Raw genomic sequence first — 13,199 nt, forward strand, 5'->3', positions numbered from 1 at the left:
GCAATAAATGATAAATTAACGTAATTTAAATGTTAAAAAAGGCCTAAGGAAGAAACATGATTTTGCAAATATATGGAAGAAATTTATTGAAGAAACATTAAGGAAAGAAGATGGGAACCAACCCCCACCAGAACAAATGAGGTTCTGGTGGGATCATAAAGAAAAGGACTCCAGAGATGGGGAGCACAATGGGTAACACATTGGGGAAAGGAGAAGAATTAATTATATGAATTGTAAAGATTCTTTTTTTGTCACAGAATGAATAAAAATGTAATAAAAATTGTTAAATAAAAAAAAATAAAAATAAAAGTGGCTTAAAAAGTGGGATAACAGAGGATGAACCAGTACTCTCTCTGCCACACTGGAACAATGGATGGTATGCAACCGGAGCTCCAAAAGTCCTCTCTCTCTCTCCCTCTGGATTTTAACTCCCAGAATGCTGCAGCTAGCATGGACAAAGGACTTCTCTAATGTGTAGTTTATTTTGTCCCCTGAACTCTTCATGCAACCAAATCTTGCTGCAACTACTTTTGATATTTTGGGGGCATTTCAGTGTAAAATTGCTGATTGGAACAGCCCTTCTACAGCTAGTCCTAAAAAAGGGGTGATAATCACAGGGAGAAGCATCCAGGCCTTGTTGTTTTGATCCTGTGTGCTTTGTTTATTAACAGTAAAAGCAACAACAAGCAATAGGGGCTGTGGTTCCCCGCTCTCACTCAATTCAGCGAAGAGATTCACAATGCCCTGTGCAGACTCATTTTCCTTTCGGGCATTCACTGGATCAAGTCATTTTCTTCCCCACTGGGAGGGCAATGGTTTTAGACAGTGTTGTTCTTCTGTTCCTGGTGCTCCTTCTGACAAAGGTTTCTGTGCCTCGCACGATATTTCATCCCAGGCAACTGGATTTAGGTAAGCTGTAACTGAAATATCTTTGTGGTGGTTCTAATTTATGTATGGCATTAAGACTTCTCTGTGTGTGTTTCCAGTACCTTTAGCAGCTGGTTTATATACAGAAATGACATCAGGAAAATGTTTTTGTAGCATGGAAATAAAGTGATAGAAAAACGTCCTCTTTCCATAGCTAAAGAAAAAGTGAAAACCAACATAAAGCTATACAGACTAAGACTGAACTATAATGGTAATGGGAAGATCTGAGTTCAAATCCCCCTTTAACCATCAAGCTGAGTTGAATGACCTTAGACTAAATTACAGTTGTTGTGATGGTAAAATTGATAAGGTTAGAATCACATATGCTATCTTGAGATGCTGGGATGAATGACAAGAACAAGATTTTATTGTAGTGACAAAATAAAAAAATAAAATCAGTATGTTGTCGAAATCAATTATACTTTCAGTACTTTGGGGCATGCTTGCATATGTTGAGAGAGTCTGATATTAAGCTCATATGAATACAGAATCGTGCATTAGATTTGATATACTGAATAACTGCAGGATTTGAGGGCATAAGCCTAGACTTATCTTTTCAGAAGTTCTATATAGGATGCTATGGGGTCCCTGGTGGAACAGTGTGTTAAAGCGCTGAGCTGCTGAACTTGCGGACCAAAGGATCCCAGGTTCAAATCCTGGGTGCAGAATGAGCGTCCGCTGTTAGCCCCAGTTCCTGCCAACCTAGCAGTTCAAAAACATGCAAATGTGAGTAGATCAATAGGTACCGCTCCGGCAGGAAGGCAACGGCGCTCCATGCAGTCATGCTGGCCACATGACCTTGGAGGTGTCTATGGACAATGCCAGCTCTTCAGCTTAGAAACTGAGATGAGCACCAACCCCCAGTCGGTCACAACTGGACTTAATGTCAGGGGAAAACCTTAACCTTTACCTTATATAGGATGCTATATATAGGATCAGGGAGCCAATCTTGAAAGAAGCCACCTTCTATATGTTGAGAGCAATAGAAAAGTATGAGGAGGAGCTAGATGAGGCTACAATGCTTCCTGTATCTGATTTTAATCAACACAGAAACTCAAAAGTCAGAAGCAGTCTAGTGTGGGAGCTATATTCCTATTGTTATTAGTGCCTTCTGTTTCAGTGGACTCCTGTTTTCAGTCCAAACTTGAAAGATGCTACCCAAGGTGATGAAGTCCAATCCTTCCCAGAGTTTGAGCACCTTGGACAGCTCCTTTAAAGATCAGCCTGACATCCAAGGTCACTAGACACCAATGCAAAATGCTACAGTCCCCGCAGTACAATCAAATTCTGGAGAGATATACATGGGAAGAAAGCAACCATGTAGGCAGGTTGGTCATCAAGAGTCATAACAAAAAGAGAATACAAATCAAATCATGCATGGAAATCTTAAAGTAGCCATAAAAGAACCATTTTGAAATTGTTCTATCAAGTAGGATTCCTTTATTCATGCACACTGTTCAATAGCTTGGATCATTAATAATAATAATAATAATAATAATAATAATAATAATAATAATAATAATAATTTTATTTATATCCCGCCTCTATCTCCCCGAAGGGGATTCGGGGCGGCTTACAGCAATGAGGGTATATGAAGTGGGGCACTATCAATACATTAAGTGGAGAAGGATACACATTCAGGGGTTTTTTTTTTTTAATCATGTCAGAAGCGACTTGAGAACATACTACAAGTTGCTTCTGATGTGAGATAATTGGTTGTCTACAGAGACATTGCCGAGGGAATGCCCGGATGTGTTACCATCCTGCTGGGAGACTTCTCATGTCCCCGCAAACTAGAATTGACAGACAGGAGCTCGCCCCATCCCGAGAATTCAGGTCAGCAACCCAACCTTCAGGTCAGCAGTCTAGCTGGCACAAGGGTTTAACCCATTGTACCACTGTGGCTCCTTTACACATTCAGTAGTATGTAGTCGATAAAATGATACTCATTTCCTTCGTAGTGTGTAAACAAAGAGCTACATACATTACTCCTTCTGCACACATGTATAGGGTTGGAAGTGGGAATGTGATCTCAGGCTGCAAGTAACTTCTGTGCATTCACTGGAAATGAAAATGGAGCTTTAACATGTATGAAAGGTAAAGGTTTCCCCATGACATTAAGTCTAGTTGTGTCTGACTCTGGGAGTTGATGCTCATCTCCATTTCTAAGCCGAAGAGGCCGCATTGTCTGTAGGTCATGTGGCCGGCATGACTGCATGGAGCGCTGTTACTTTCCCGCTGGAGCGGTACCTATTGATCTACTCACATTTGCATGTTTTCAAACTACTAGGTTGGCAAAAGCTGGGGCTAATAGCAGAAGCTCACCTCACTCCCCGGATTAGAACCACCAATCTTTCAGTCAGCAAATTCAGCAGCTCAGCAGTTTAATCCGCTGCGCCATCAGGGGCTCCTTAACATGTATGCTATGTTGAAATTCATTTCATACTGCTTTCCATTATATAAATGGGGAGAGAACCTAAGTAAAATAGGTTGCAATGTTTTCCAGAGTGTTTAACAATGCATGTGACATTGTAGGTTGAAGTAGCCCATACTCTCTAATCATCCTAATTTGGAAGAGACAGTCGCTATCAATTCTCTGTTATTCTTCTTCTCCACTTGCTTTTTAAATATCCTATTTTGCCCTACTCTTACTACTTTCCCAGTTTGTCCTCCGTTTATTTCAACTGCGGTTGCAGTAATGTTCAATTAACATGAGGTAGGTATTGGATTTAGCTCTTCCAAGTAGGTTCAAGCAAAAGGAAATTGCTGCAGTCACTCTTAGGTTGCAGCTGAATAAAATCCCAAATTATCTGTTTTGAACAGTGTGGACTCAGATATTCCAGTTCATAGGAGTTGTTGTGGGTTATTCTTCTTTGATATTTTGGATTATATGAGTATGTGGAGGGGCCCTTAATTTATGTGTTCTTCCTCGTGAATAACAGTTGACCATATACTGGTGCTGCTTGGCCACACATGGACTGGTTTTCATCTGTGGCCCCTTCTACACTGCTGTATCATTCAGATTATCAAAGCAGATAATCCACATTATCTGCTTTGAACTGGATTATCTGATTCTACACTGCCACATAATCCAGTTCAAAGCAGATCATCTGGATTTTATATGGCAGTGTAGAAGGAGCCTGTGAAATGTTGGAAGTTATAGTTCTCTTCTTGACCATTTGGAAACTATTTGAAGTTGGCCTTCTGTATCCACAAATTCCGTATCCAGCTATTCAACCGTCCAGTTTTTAAATACTTTTTAAAATGTCCAAAAGCAAACCTTGATTTTACCATTTTATATAAGGAATAGCATTTTACTACACCATCGTATATGATGAGACTTGAGCATCTATGGATCTTGGTATCTACTGGGGGAACTAGAACAAAAACCTAGTGGATACCAAGGACCACTGTACTACTGGTCCAAAAATTCAGGGTTTGTTTTTTTAATGGTCTAATTATTTGTCTTTTATGTTTTAGACTGGCCTCAAAACTGTGGTGTTGCATACTTCCAACCAAACATATATGCAAAGGTTGTTGCAGGCAATGAAGCAAGGCCTCATTCTTGGCCCTGGCAAGTTTCTTTACAGGTACAAGGTTTAAAACTGTAATTCCCATGATCATCCTCACACTTCAGTCCCTTCTACACAGCCATATACAATTCAGATTACATGCTTTGAACTGGATTGTATGGCAGTGTAGACTCATATAATCCAGTTCAAAGCAAATCATGTGGATTATCTGCTTTGATAATCGGTATTATATGGCAGAGTAGAAGGGGCCTGGACTATAGTGAATAGCTATAGCATTCATATTGTTCTAGAACCCTTTTTTGTTCTTTACTTGGATCTACCATTTACATGTGTTTTGTGCATTCATTTTCTCCCAGGTTCGCTCTAGACCAAGTGATAAATTTGTCCATGTGTGTGGTGGCACTCTCATCCACAAACGCTGGGTTCTCACTGCTGCTCACTGCTTCCAGAAGTAAGTTCTGTGTCAGGTGGGGATTCCTGAAGGCATTCCGGAAGATACTGGGACATATCATGGCCAGCTTGCAAAAAGCTGTGTGCTTTGTGAAGACCACCTTTCGCATTGATTGGGGAGAAGGGAGTACGGGAGCTTTCATCCATGCTCTTCCTCCGATGCTAACATTTATTTCTCCTAACTCTCCCCACTATTTTCTTCCTAGCTGGGTTTAGTTTCCTGGTTAGTGAACTCAACTGGGAGAAAAACAATCAAAGGAGAAAGGAAGAGCAAAGGGGAAAGGTGGAACGCCTCCTGCCTGCTCTTTCTTCAACTCACTTCCTCCACACTCAACTCAAACCCAATCACATTTATCAAAAAGCGAGATTGGAAACTCGTTTGCCATGGAATAACATTTATCAATTTATCCCTTGAAGGAAGTGTAGGAAACCAAACATTTCTTGGTACAATCATCCCTCTATATTCACGAATTCTATATCCACAGATTTAAACATTCATGACTGGAAAATAAATTCCCAAAGCAAATTTTAATTTTGCTATTCATATAAGGGACAAAATTGTATTTTTTTTATATTTTTTATTTTAAGTGTACCAGATGTATGTTGTATTTCATGTTTGTATTGTGCTTTATGAGGCCAACTGGCTAATCAATAAATTGTTGTTGTATTTATTTATTTATTTATTAGCGACAATTATATCCCACCCTTCTCACCCCAAAGGGGACTATGCCATTGTATGCATCCATGGATTTTGGTATTCAGACGGAGTCATGGAATCAGTTGATACCATGGACCTATCGTACTTATAGCTTTGTTGTTGTTGTTGTTGTTGTTATTCTTTTATACCCGCCTCTCCTTGTGGCTCAAGGTGTGTTATAGAATAGTTAAAACACATAGACATTGTAAAAATACCACAAATACACATACAGTAAAGTCTCACTTATTCAACATAAATGGGCCAGAAGAACATTGGATAAGCGAATACGTTGGATAATAAGGAGAGATTAAGGAGAAGCCTATTAAACATCAAATTAGGTTATGATTTTACAAATTAAGCACCAAAACATCATGTTATACAACAAATTTGACAGAAAAAGTAGTTCAATGTGCAGTAATGCTACATAATAATTACTGTATTTATGAATTTAGCACCAAAATATCACGATGTATTGAAAACATTGACTACAAAAATGCGTTGGATAATCCAGAATGTTGGATAATCGAATGTTGGATAAGTAAGACTCTACTGTATTAAATGTGTATGCTATACTATGATAGCTCTACTCAACATGGATATGTAGACAAAAATCGTATAGGGAGAGAGAGACTATCCTGGAGATCAATTGTACCACATTCCCAATTCTATGCTTCTTCCTTTCTAGAGGTTCAGCAGAAGATGTCACCAACTGGCGAATTGTCCTGGGCAAGCATAATCTGAACTACCTTGAATCCACGCAGCGCAGCTATCGTGTGAAGCGCATTTATCGGCACGAACAATTCCACTACCCTCTGCTAAATGATCTGGAGTACGACATAGCTTTGATCAAGTCTGTGGGAGACATTACGGCCAACAGGTTTATCCATTATGCATGCCTGCCACAGAGAGACAGCTTTCTTCAGCCAGGACACTCCTGCTGGGTGACCGGCTGGGGGGGCACAAGAGGTATTTCAGGGTACCTCGGACTACACGGTTACAATGAGAAGGTGCACAAAAACATGCTATTGTTACTGTTCCTTGCATTGCTATCCTGCCCTTGTTTCAAAGATGTTCATCTAGCTAAGGACCCTCCCTCTAATTCATCCCCAGAACAAATTAAAAAAGGCAAGCAAAGTTGCTACAGGAATGCAAACACAGCACTTCTTAGAAGTTTAGGTCTGGATGCTCTCTGGCATCTCATCTTCTGCAGTACTACCCTGTTTTCCCAAAAATAAGACATATCCATAAAACAAGCCGTAGCAGGATTTCTAAGCATTTGCACCATATAAGCCATATCCCGAAAATAAGACATAGTGATAGACATGGCTATGCAGCGTACAAGGTTGGCTTCCCCTGTCAGGTCCTGGTTGTTCTGTGCATGCTGCAAGCGGAGGCATAGAGGTAGACATAGAATGTGAAAGTAAACCTCTCCTCAGTGAAGTGAGGAGCAGGATTTTTTTTTCATGTCAGGAGCAACCGGAGTTGCTTCTGGAGTGAGAGAATTGGCCCTCTGCAAGGAGATTGCCCAGGGACGCCCGGATGTTTTGATGTTTTACCATCCTTGTGGGAAGCTTCTCTCATGTCCCTGCATGGAGCTGGAGCTGATAGAGGGAGCTCATCTGCACTCTCCCCGGGTGGGATTCAAACCTGGCAGCCTTCAAGTCAGAAACCCAGCCTTCAAGTCACAAGGCTTTTATCCCCTAGGCCACCAGAGGATAAAGCAGGATGATCTGCTTTAGGTATTGTGTGTCCTCAGGGGAAAGAAGTAAAGCTGTGGTTGCCATTTTATTCAGCACTGTGGGTCTCTCTCCCCCAGCACCAACCAGCATCAATCTGTGGGTCTGTGGCAGTGGAGACACATATAATCCAGTTCAAAGCAGATACTGTGGATTATCTGCTTTGACAATCTGGATTCTGGTGTCAAAGGGGCCCCAGTTAAGTACTTAGACACTCCACACCAGGGGTCCCCAAACTTTTAAACAGGGGGCCAGTTCATGATCCTTCGGACCATTGGAGGGGCGGACTATAGTTGGCCACCGAGTAATAATAATAATAATAATAATAATAATAATAATAATAATATAATAATAATAATAATTTTAAAAGAGGGTTGGAAGAGACCCTTTGGGCCATTGAGTCCAATTCCCTTCTGCCTTTATGCACCAAAAGCACAAGCAAAGCACCCCTGACAGATGACCACCCAGCCTCAATGATAATAATAATAATAATAATGAGGGTTGCAAGAGACCCCTTGGGCCATTTAGTCCAATTCCCTTCTGCTTTTGTGCACCAAAAGCACAAGCAAAGCACCCCTGGCAGATGGCCACCCAGCCTCAATGTTAATAATAATAATAATAATAATAATAATAATAATAATAATAATAATAATGGTTGTAAGAGAAGAAGAGACCTCTTGGGTCATTTGGCCCAACCCCCTTCTGCCCTTGTGCCGTGGGGGCCGGATAAATGGCTTTGATGGGCCGCATCTGGCCCCCGGGCCTTAGTTTGGGGACCCCTGCTTCACACGGTATAGGGACTTACATGGAAAGACAGTCTGGAAAATCTAATTGTAGGCTACTTCTAGATTTCAATAAGAAGCAAATGACTGGGGAACAAACATGGTCAAGTCTGAGTATTCATTTTGGTTTGAACAGAGCCAAAATAAAATAATAAGGCATTCCTCAAAGTCAGCATAGAATTCCTGTTTATTATTTTCCATAACTTGTTTTGTGTGCAATAGTCAAAGTCAGACGGAAGAAATTATGATGGGCACTTAAAGTACATGTAACTGGAAATACTACTGACACCCACACTTCTACTTTTCAAAATAATACTCTTCCTGCTTGACAGGAAAAGTTCTACCCACCCTAGGTAATCAGATTAATTGCTGTTAACAACCCAATATTATTTTTTTAAAGGAACTGCTGTCTTTGCCAACAGTTCTATGTGGTTTATGGCATGCAATTGCATCAAAGATCAAGAAGATAGTCTTCAGGGTTGGTGGAGGAGGGCAGGTTGGCCCACAAATTTTGGACGATACATATAAGGGCTTTCCACACAGCCATATAACCCAGAATATCAAGGCAGATAATCCACAATATTTGCTTTGAACTGGATTATTTGAGTCCACCCTGCCATATGAGTCAGTTCAATGTGGATTTTATACAGCTGTGTGGAAAGGGCCCATGATTGTGTATTGGGAAGGCAACGGGTGTATTGGACACTGACAAGGACGACACAACCTGTCAGGTAGGATGGGAAATATGTACATTTTCCACATTATTAGTTCCTTCCTTTTTTACTTATATAGTACCCAGGGGGAGGAGGGTGGAGGGATTTAAAACAAAGTCCTAAGAAGAATGCTTCATTTAAATTTATTAGCTGATGTTCTTGCTATTACTCTGCTTGTATTTTCCGCATTGAAGGTGGGAAAGAAAACTTCTCTCTGTCTGAGGTTTTGAACCAGGCCAACTTACCCATTATTGATTTCAACACGTGCAATCTCAAGAAATTCTGGGGGGCCAAAATCCAGTCTTCGATGATCTGTGCTGGATTGATAGACACTACAAAGTCTCCAGCAGCCTGCCAGGTACTTAAACGAGTTGTTTATTCTGGCCCTTTCTATGCCATCTGTTTCATTCCCTCCTTCCCTTTCTCTCATTCCATTCTTTTTCCAGATTCCTCCCTTTTCTGTTTCTTTCTCTCGTCACCTGCCGAACTGCTAGGAAAAGGACAGATGGCTCTGGCCAGTGGTAGGAACTGAACGGAAGCAGCATGAACTTGCAGATAGCTTTTGAAAGTAGCTTTGTATGTGAAAATGAGACCTTATACTACAAATATGTGTAGATATTTTGGCTTCCCCTCTCCAACTTTGCACAGTGAAGACTCAATGCAACGAGGATCTTACATTCCCTTAATGAGTGCTATTTCTCTGGACATTTAATGTGAAGTCGCCACATCTTGTTCATTCACTTTATATAGAGCATCCACATAATGCCATCATAGCATCTCTGTCATCCAGTAATCTTGTCTGTTTGCTCTGATGCATAACCTCTAATGTTTCCCAGGGCCCTTCCATACAGCCATATAACCCAGAATAACAAGGCAGAATAACTCACAATATGTGCTTTGAAGTGGGTTATCTAAGTCCACACTGCCACATATCCCAGTTCAAAGCAGATATTGTGGGATTTTATTCAGTTGAATAAAAAAAAGACAACTTACTATCCATATGCACAAATGACCTTCTCTCTATTTTAAAAAAAATAAATTATTATTATATTTATTATTTTTATTTGTACCATGCTTTATCTCTCTCAAAGGAGATTCAAAGTGTCTTAATAATAATAATAATAATAATAATAATAATAATAATAATAATAATAACAATAATAATAATAATAACAACCTTGTTTTTATATCCCGCCACCATCTCCCCAAAGGGACTTGGGGCGGCTTACAAACGGGACTATTGCTCCCTTATGTCCTGGTCTCTAGAACAGCAGAAAAAACATTAGCATACAATTTAAAATATACAAATATGCAACATTAAATCAGAATTAAATAAAAACAGTATTGAAAAAATAATAGTTAAAATCCATTAAAACAAACAGTAGAGTCTCACTTATCCAACATTCGCTTATCCAACGTTCTGGATTATCCAACGCAGTCTGCTTCCTGCCCAGATCCACAGCTGTTTCTCTAGGCAGCAAGGATTTTATGGAATTAATTTCCGACTGTGTTGCTACTGTAAATTCATTTTATGCAATTCTATCTTTATTTGTAGTCAATTTGTTAGTAACCAAAGTTTTTGTAGTCAATGTTTTCAATACATTGTGATGTTTGGGTGCTAAATTCATAAATACAGTAATTACTACATAACGTTACCGTGTATTGAACTGCTTTTTTTGTCAATTTGTTGTAAAACATGTTTTGGTGCATAATTTGTAAAATCATAATGCAATTTGACATTTAATAGGCTTTTCCTTAATCCCTCCTTATTATCCAACATTTTTGCTTATCCAACATTCTGCTGGCCCGTTTATGTTGGATAAGTGAGACTCTACTGTATTCAAAGCTAAAAACCAAATATAATAATAATAATAATAATAATAATAATAATAATAATAATAATAATAATTTAGGAAGAAAAGGGGTTTGGAGTGATCCTGATATTATGATTGTGATTATGATTATAATAATTAGTGTTTATATCCCACTTTATCTCTCCCAAAGAAGACTAAAAGCAACTTAAAATAAAAGCATTAGCATATAATTTAAAATAAAGACAGGGTTTTGAAGGAGATACAGTAGAGTCTCACTTATCCAACGTTCTGGATTATCCAACGCATTTTTGTAGTCAATGTTTTCAATGCATTGTGATATTTTGGTAAATACAGTAATTACTACATAGCATTAATGTGTAAGGAACTACATTTTCTGTCAAATTTGTTGTATAACATGATGTTTTGGTGCTTAATTTGTAAAATCATAACCTATTTTGATGTTTAATAGGCTTTTTCTTAATCTCTCCTTATTATCCAACATATTCGCTTATCCAACGTTCTGCCGGCCCGTTTATGTTGGATAAGTGAGACTCTACTGTAGTACTATTTATGTTAATTAGTGTGGATGGAATATATCAGTATGAACAGTTCCACCAGTTAAGTAGAAAGCTAAGTGCAATTCTGCTTGTAAACTACATACAGTTCAGTGATTATTAGTGCCAACCGTCCTCTGGGACTGCTTCCAGAGTTCACCTGAAAATTTACAACTCCAATAACTAATAACCTTTCTCAATAATACATTGAGAAACCCACAAAATAATTTGTTTTATTTGGCTAAGTGAATTGGATGATAATGTCTGCCTGTGCTTGACATTCTCATTCTTAAACAATTGTCCCTTAAATCCATTTGCCTCCTCTGGAAGAGATAGGATGCATCTACAGTGTAGAATTAGTTTGACACCCCTTTAACTGCCATGGCTCAATGCGACAGAATCGTGGGAATCAGAGCTTGGTGAAGCATCAGCATTCTTTGGCAGAGAACTAAAGACCTTGCAAAGCTACAACTCCCACGATTCCATAGCATCAAGTCTTGGTAGTTAAAGTGAGACAAACTGGATTTATTCTGCAGTGTAGATGCACCATAGTACAACACACATACACACAACATGCAGTGACTTCTGAGCACATAGAAAGGGATTTCCATTATCTGGTTTGCTGAATTCACATGTAAGGAGCAGTCTATCCTTTCAGGTCGTAGCACCCAGTTCCCACCATCTTCTTTCCCCAAAACTGCCCCATCGTCTTAAGACAAAGTGCTGATGCTCAGAGTTAATTATACTCCTACTTCAAGCTCCTGCCAGTATGTTGTACATGATTGCACTCGCTGAAAATCAGGCTGGATGTTATCCAGGCAACCTGCGAATAGGATGCCTCATGGTTTCTTAAGCAGGGTTAATAGGTGCCAGATGGAGGTAGGAGATTTGCAGGCTCCTGGTACTAGGGGGAGAATAAGCTTAACTCTCCCGCTGCATAGCTTCAATCGGTTAGCCTCCCCAGCTCTTAAGTGCTGCATTTAAGCTGAAACAAACATGTAGCAAATGTGGATTATATGTTTTGATATGTGGGACAAATAGGTACGAGGAAAGGAATTTGAATAAGAAATATGACACAAGAGGGGAAAGCTATGGCCTCCCTACATCAGGGGTGTGGTTGAAATCATCCCAATTTGGAAAGATCCTATACAGTGGGTGATCTCCCATTATCAACTCCAAGTTGACTCTCTTTCCCACTCCTGTGTGCTACTACTGGCATCAGAAAGCCCATTTTCAACAGATTATTTTTCCTTCTTCCAGGGAGATTCTGGCGGCCCCCTTCTTTGCCAAACTGGGAGAGATGCATGGGAAGTTCACGGGATTGTTAGCTTTGGACCAGTTGGATGCCAAGTGCAGAACAAGCCCACCGTCTTCACCAGGACTTCCGCCTATATTTCCTGGATTGAAGCCGTCAGGATGCGGGACTTTTTTTTGTAAAGACAGAAGGCCAGGAAATCCTAGAAATGTCAAAAAATATAAAGAATATATATATAAAAGTCAAAATATGTTTGTTTGCCTCTTTGTACCACAAAGGCTGTTACTAGGTGTAGTGGCCCTCTGTGATGTCACTGGAAAAGAAAGTTGACATGTATACAAGGGAAAGGGAGGAGACATAATTGCCATGGAGACATTGTGAAGTAGGCCTTCTCAGAGCTGGAGAAGGGAGAAAGTAGGCTGGCAGTGATCCTAATGATACCTGAGTAGCACCAGGTATATACGATAGTCTATATAAATAAAAAAGGAACCCCAGTGGCGAAGTGCGTTAAAGTGCTGAGCTGATGAACTTGCAGACCGAAAGGTCCCAGGTTCAAACCCCGGGAGCGGCGTGAGCGGCCGCTGTTAGCTCCAGCTTCTGCCAACCTAGCAGTTCGAAAACATGCCAATGTGAGTAGATCAATAGGTACCGCTCTGGCAGGAAGGTAACGGCGCTCCATGCAGTCATGCCAGCCACATGACCTTGGAGGTGTCTACGGGCAACGGCGGCTCTTCGGCT

The 13,199-nt window shown here is 40.0% G+C and overlaps 1 protein-coding gene across 1 annotated transcript; it reads left to right on the forward strand.

Moving 5' to 3' along the window:
• The first annotated feature begins 379 nt into the window (after positions 1-379).
• On the forward strand, positions 380-12,715 carry LOC103279433 (elastase-1-like). Its single transcript, XM_008114495.3, has 6 exons — positions 380-909; positions 4,408-4,517; positions 4,817-4,911; positions 6,293-6,573; positions 9,033-9,196; positions 12,467-12,715. The coding sequence occupies exons 1-6, from the start codon at positions 813-815 to the stop codon at positions 12,641-12,643; spliced, it is 924 nt and encodes a 307-aa protein (XP_008112702.2). The 5' UTR covers positions 380-812; the 3' UTR covers positions 12,644-12,715.
• Positions 12,716-13,199: the final 484 nt, after the last annotated feature.

Source organism: Anolis carolinensis, chromosome 3 (genome assembly GCF_035594765.1).
Source record: "Anolis carolinensis isolate JA03-04 chromosome 3, rAnoCar3.1.pri, whole genome shotgun sequence".
NCBI classification, from domain to species: domain Eukaryota; kingdom Metazoa; phylum Chordata; class Lepidosauria; order Squamata; family Dactyloidae; genus Anolis; species Anolis carolinensis.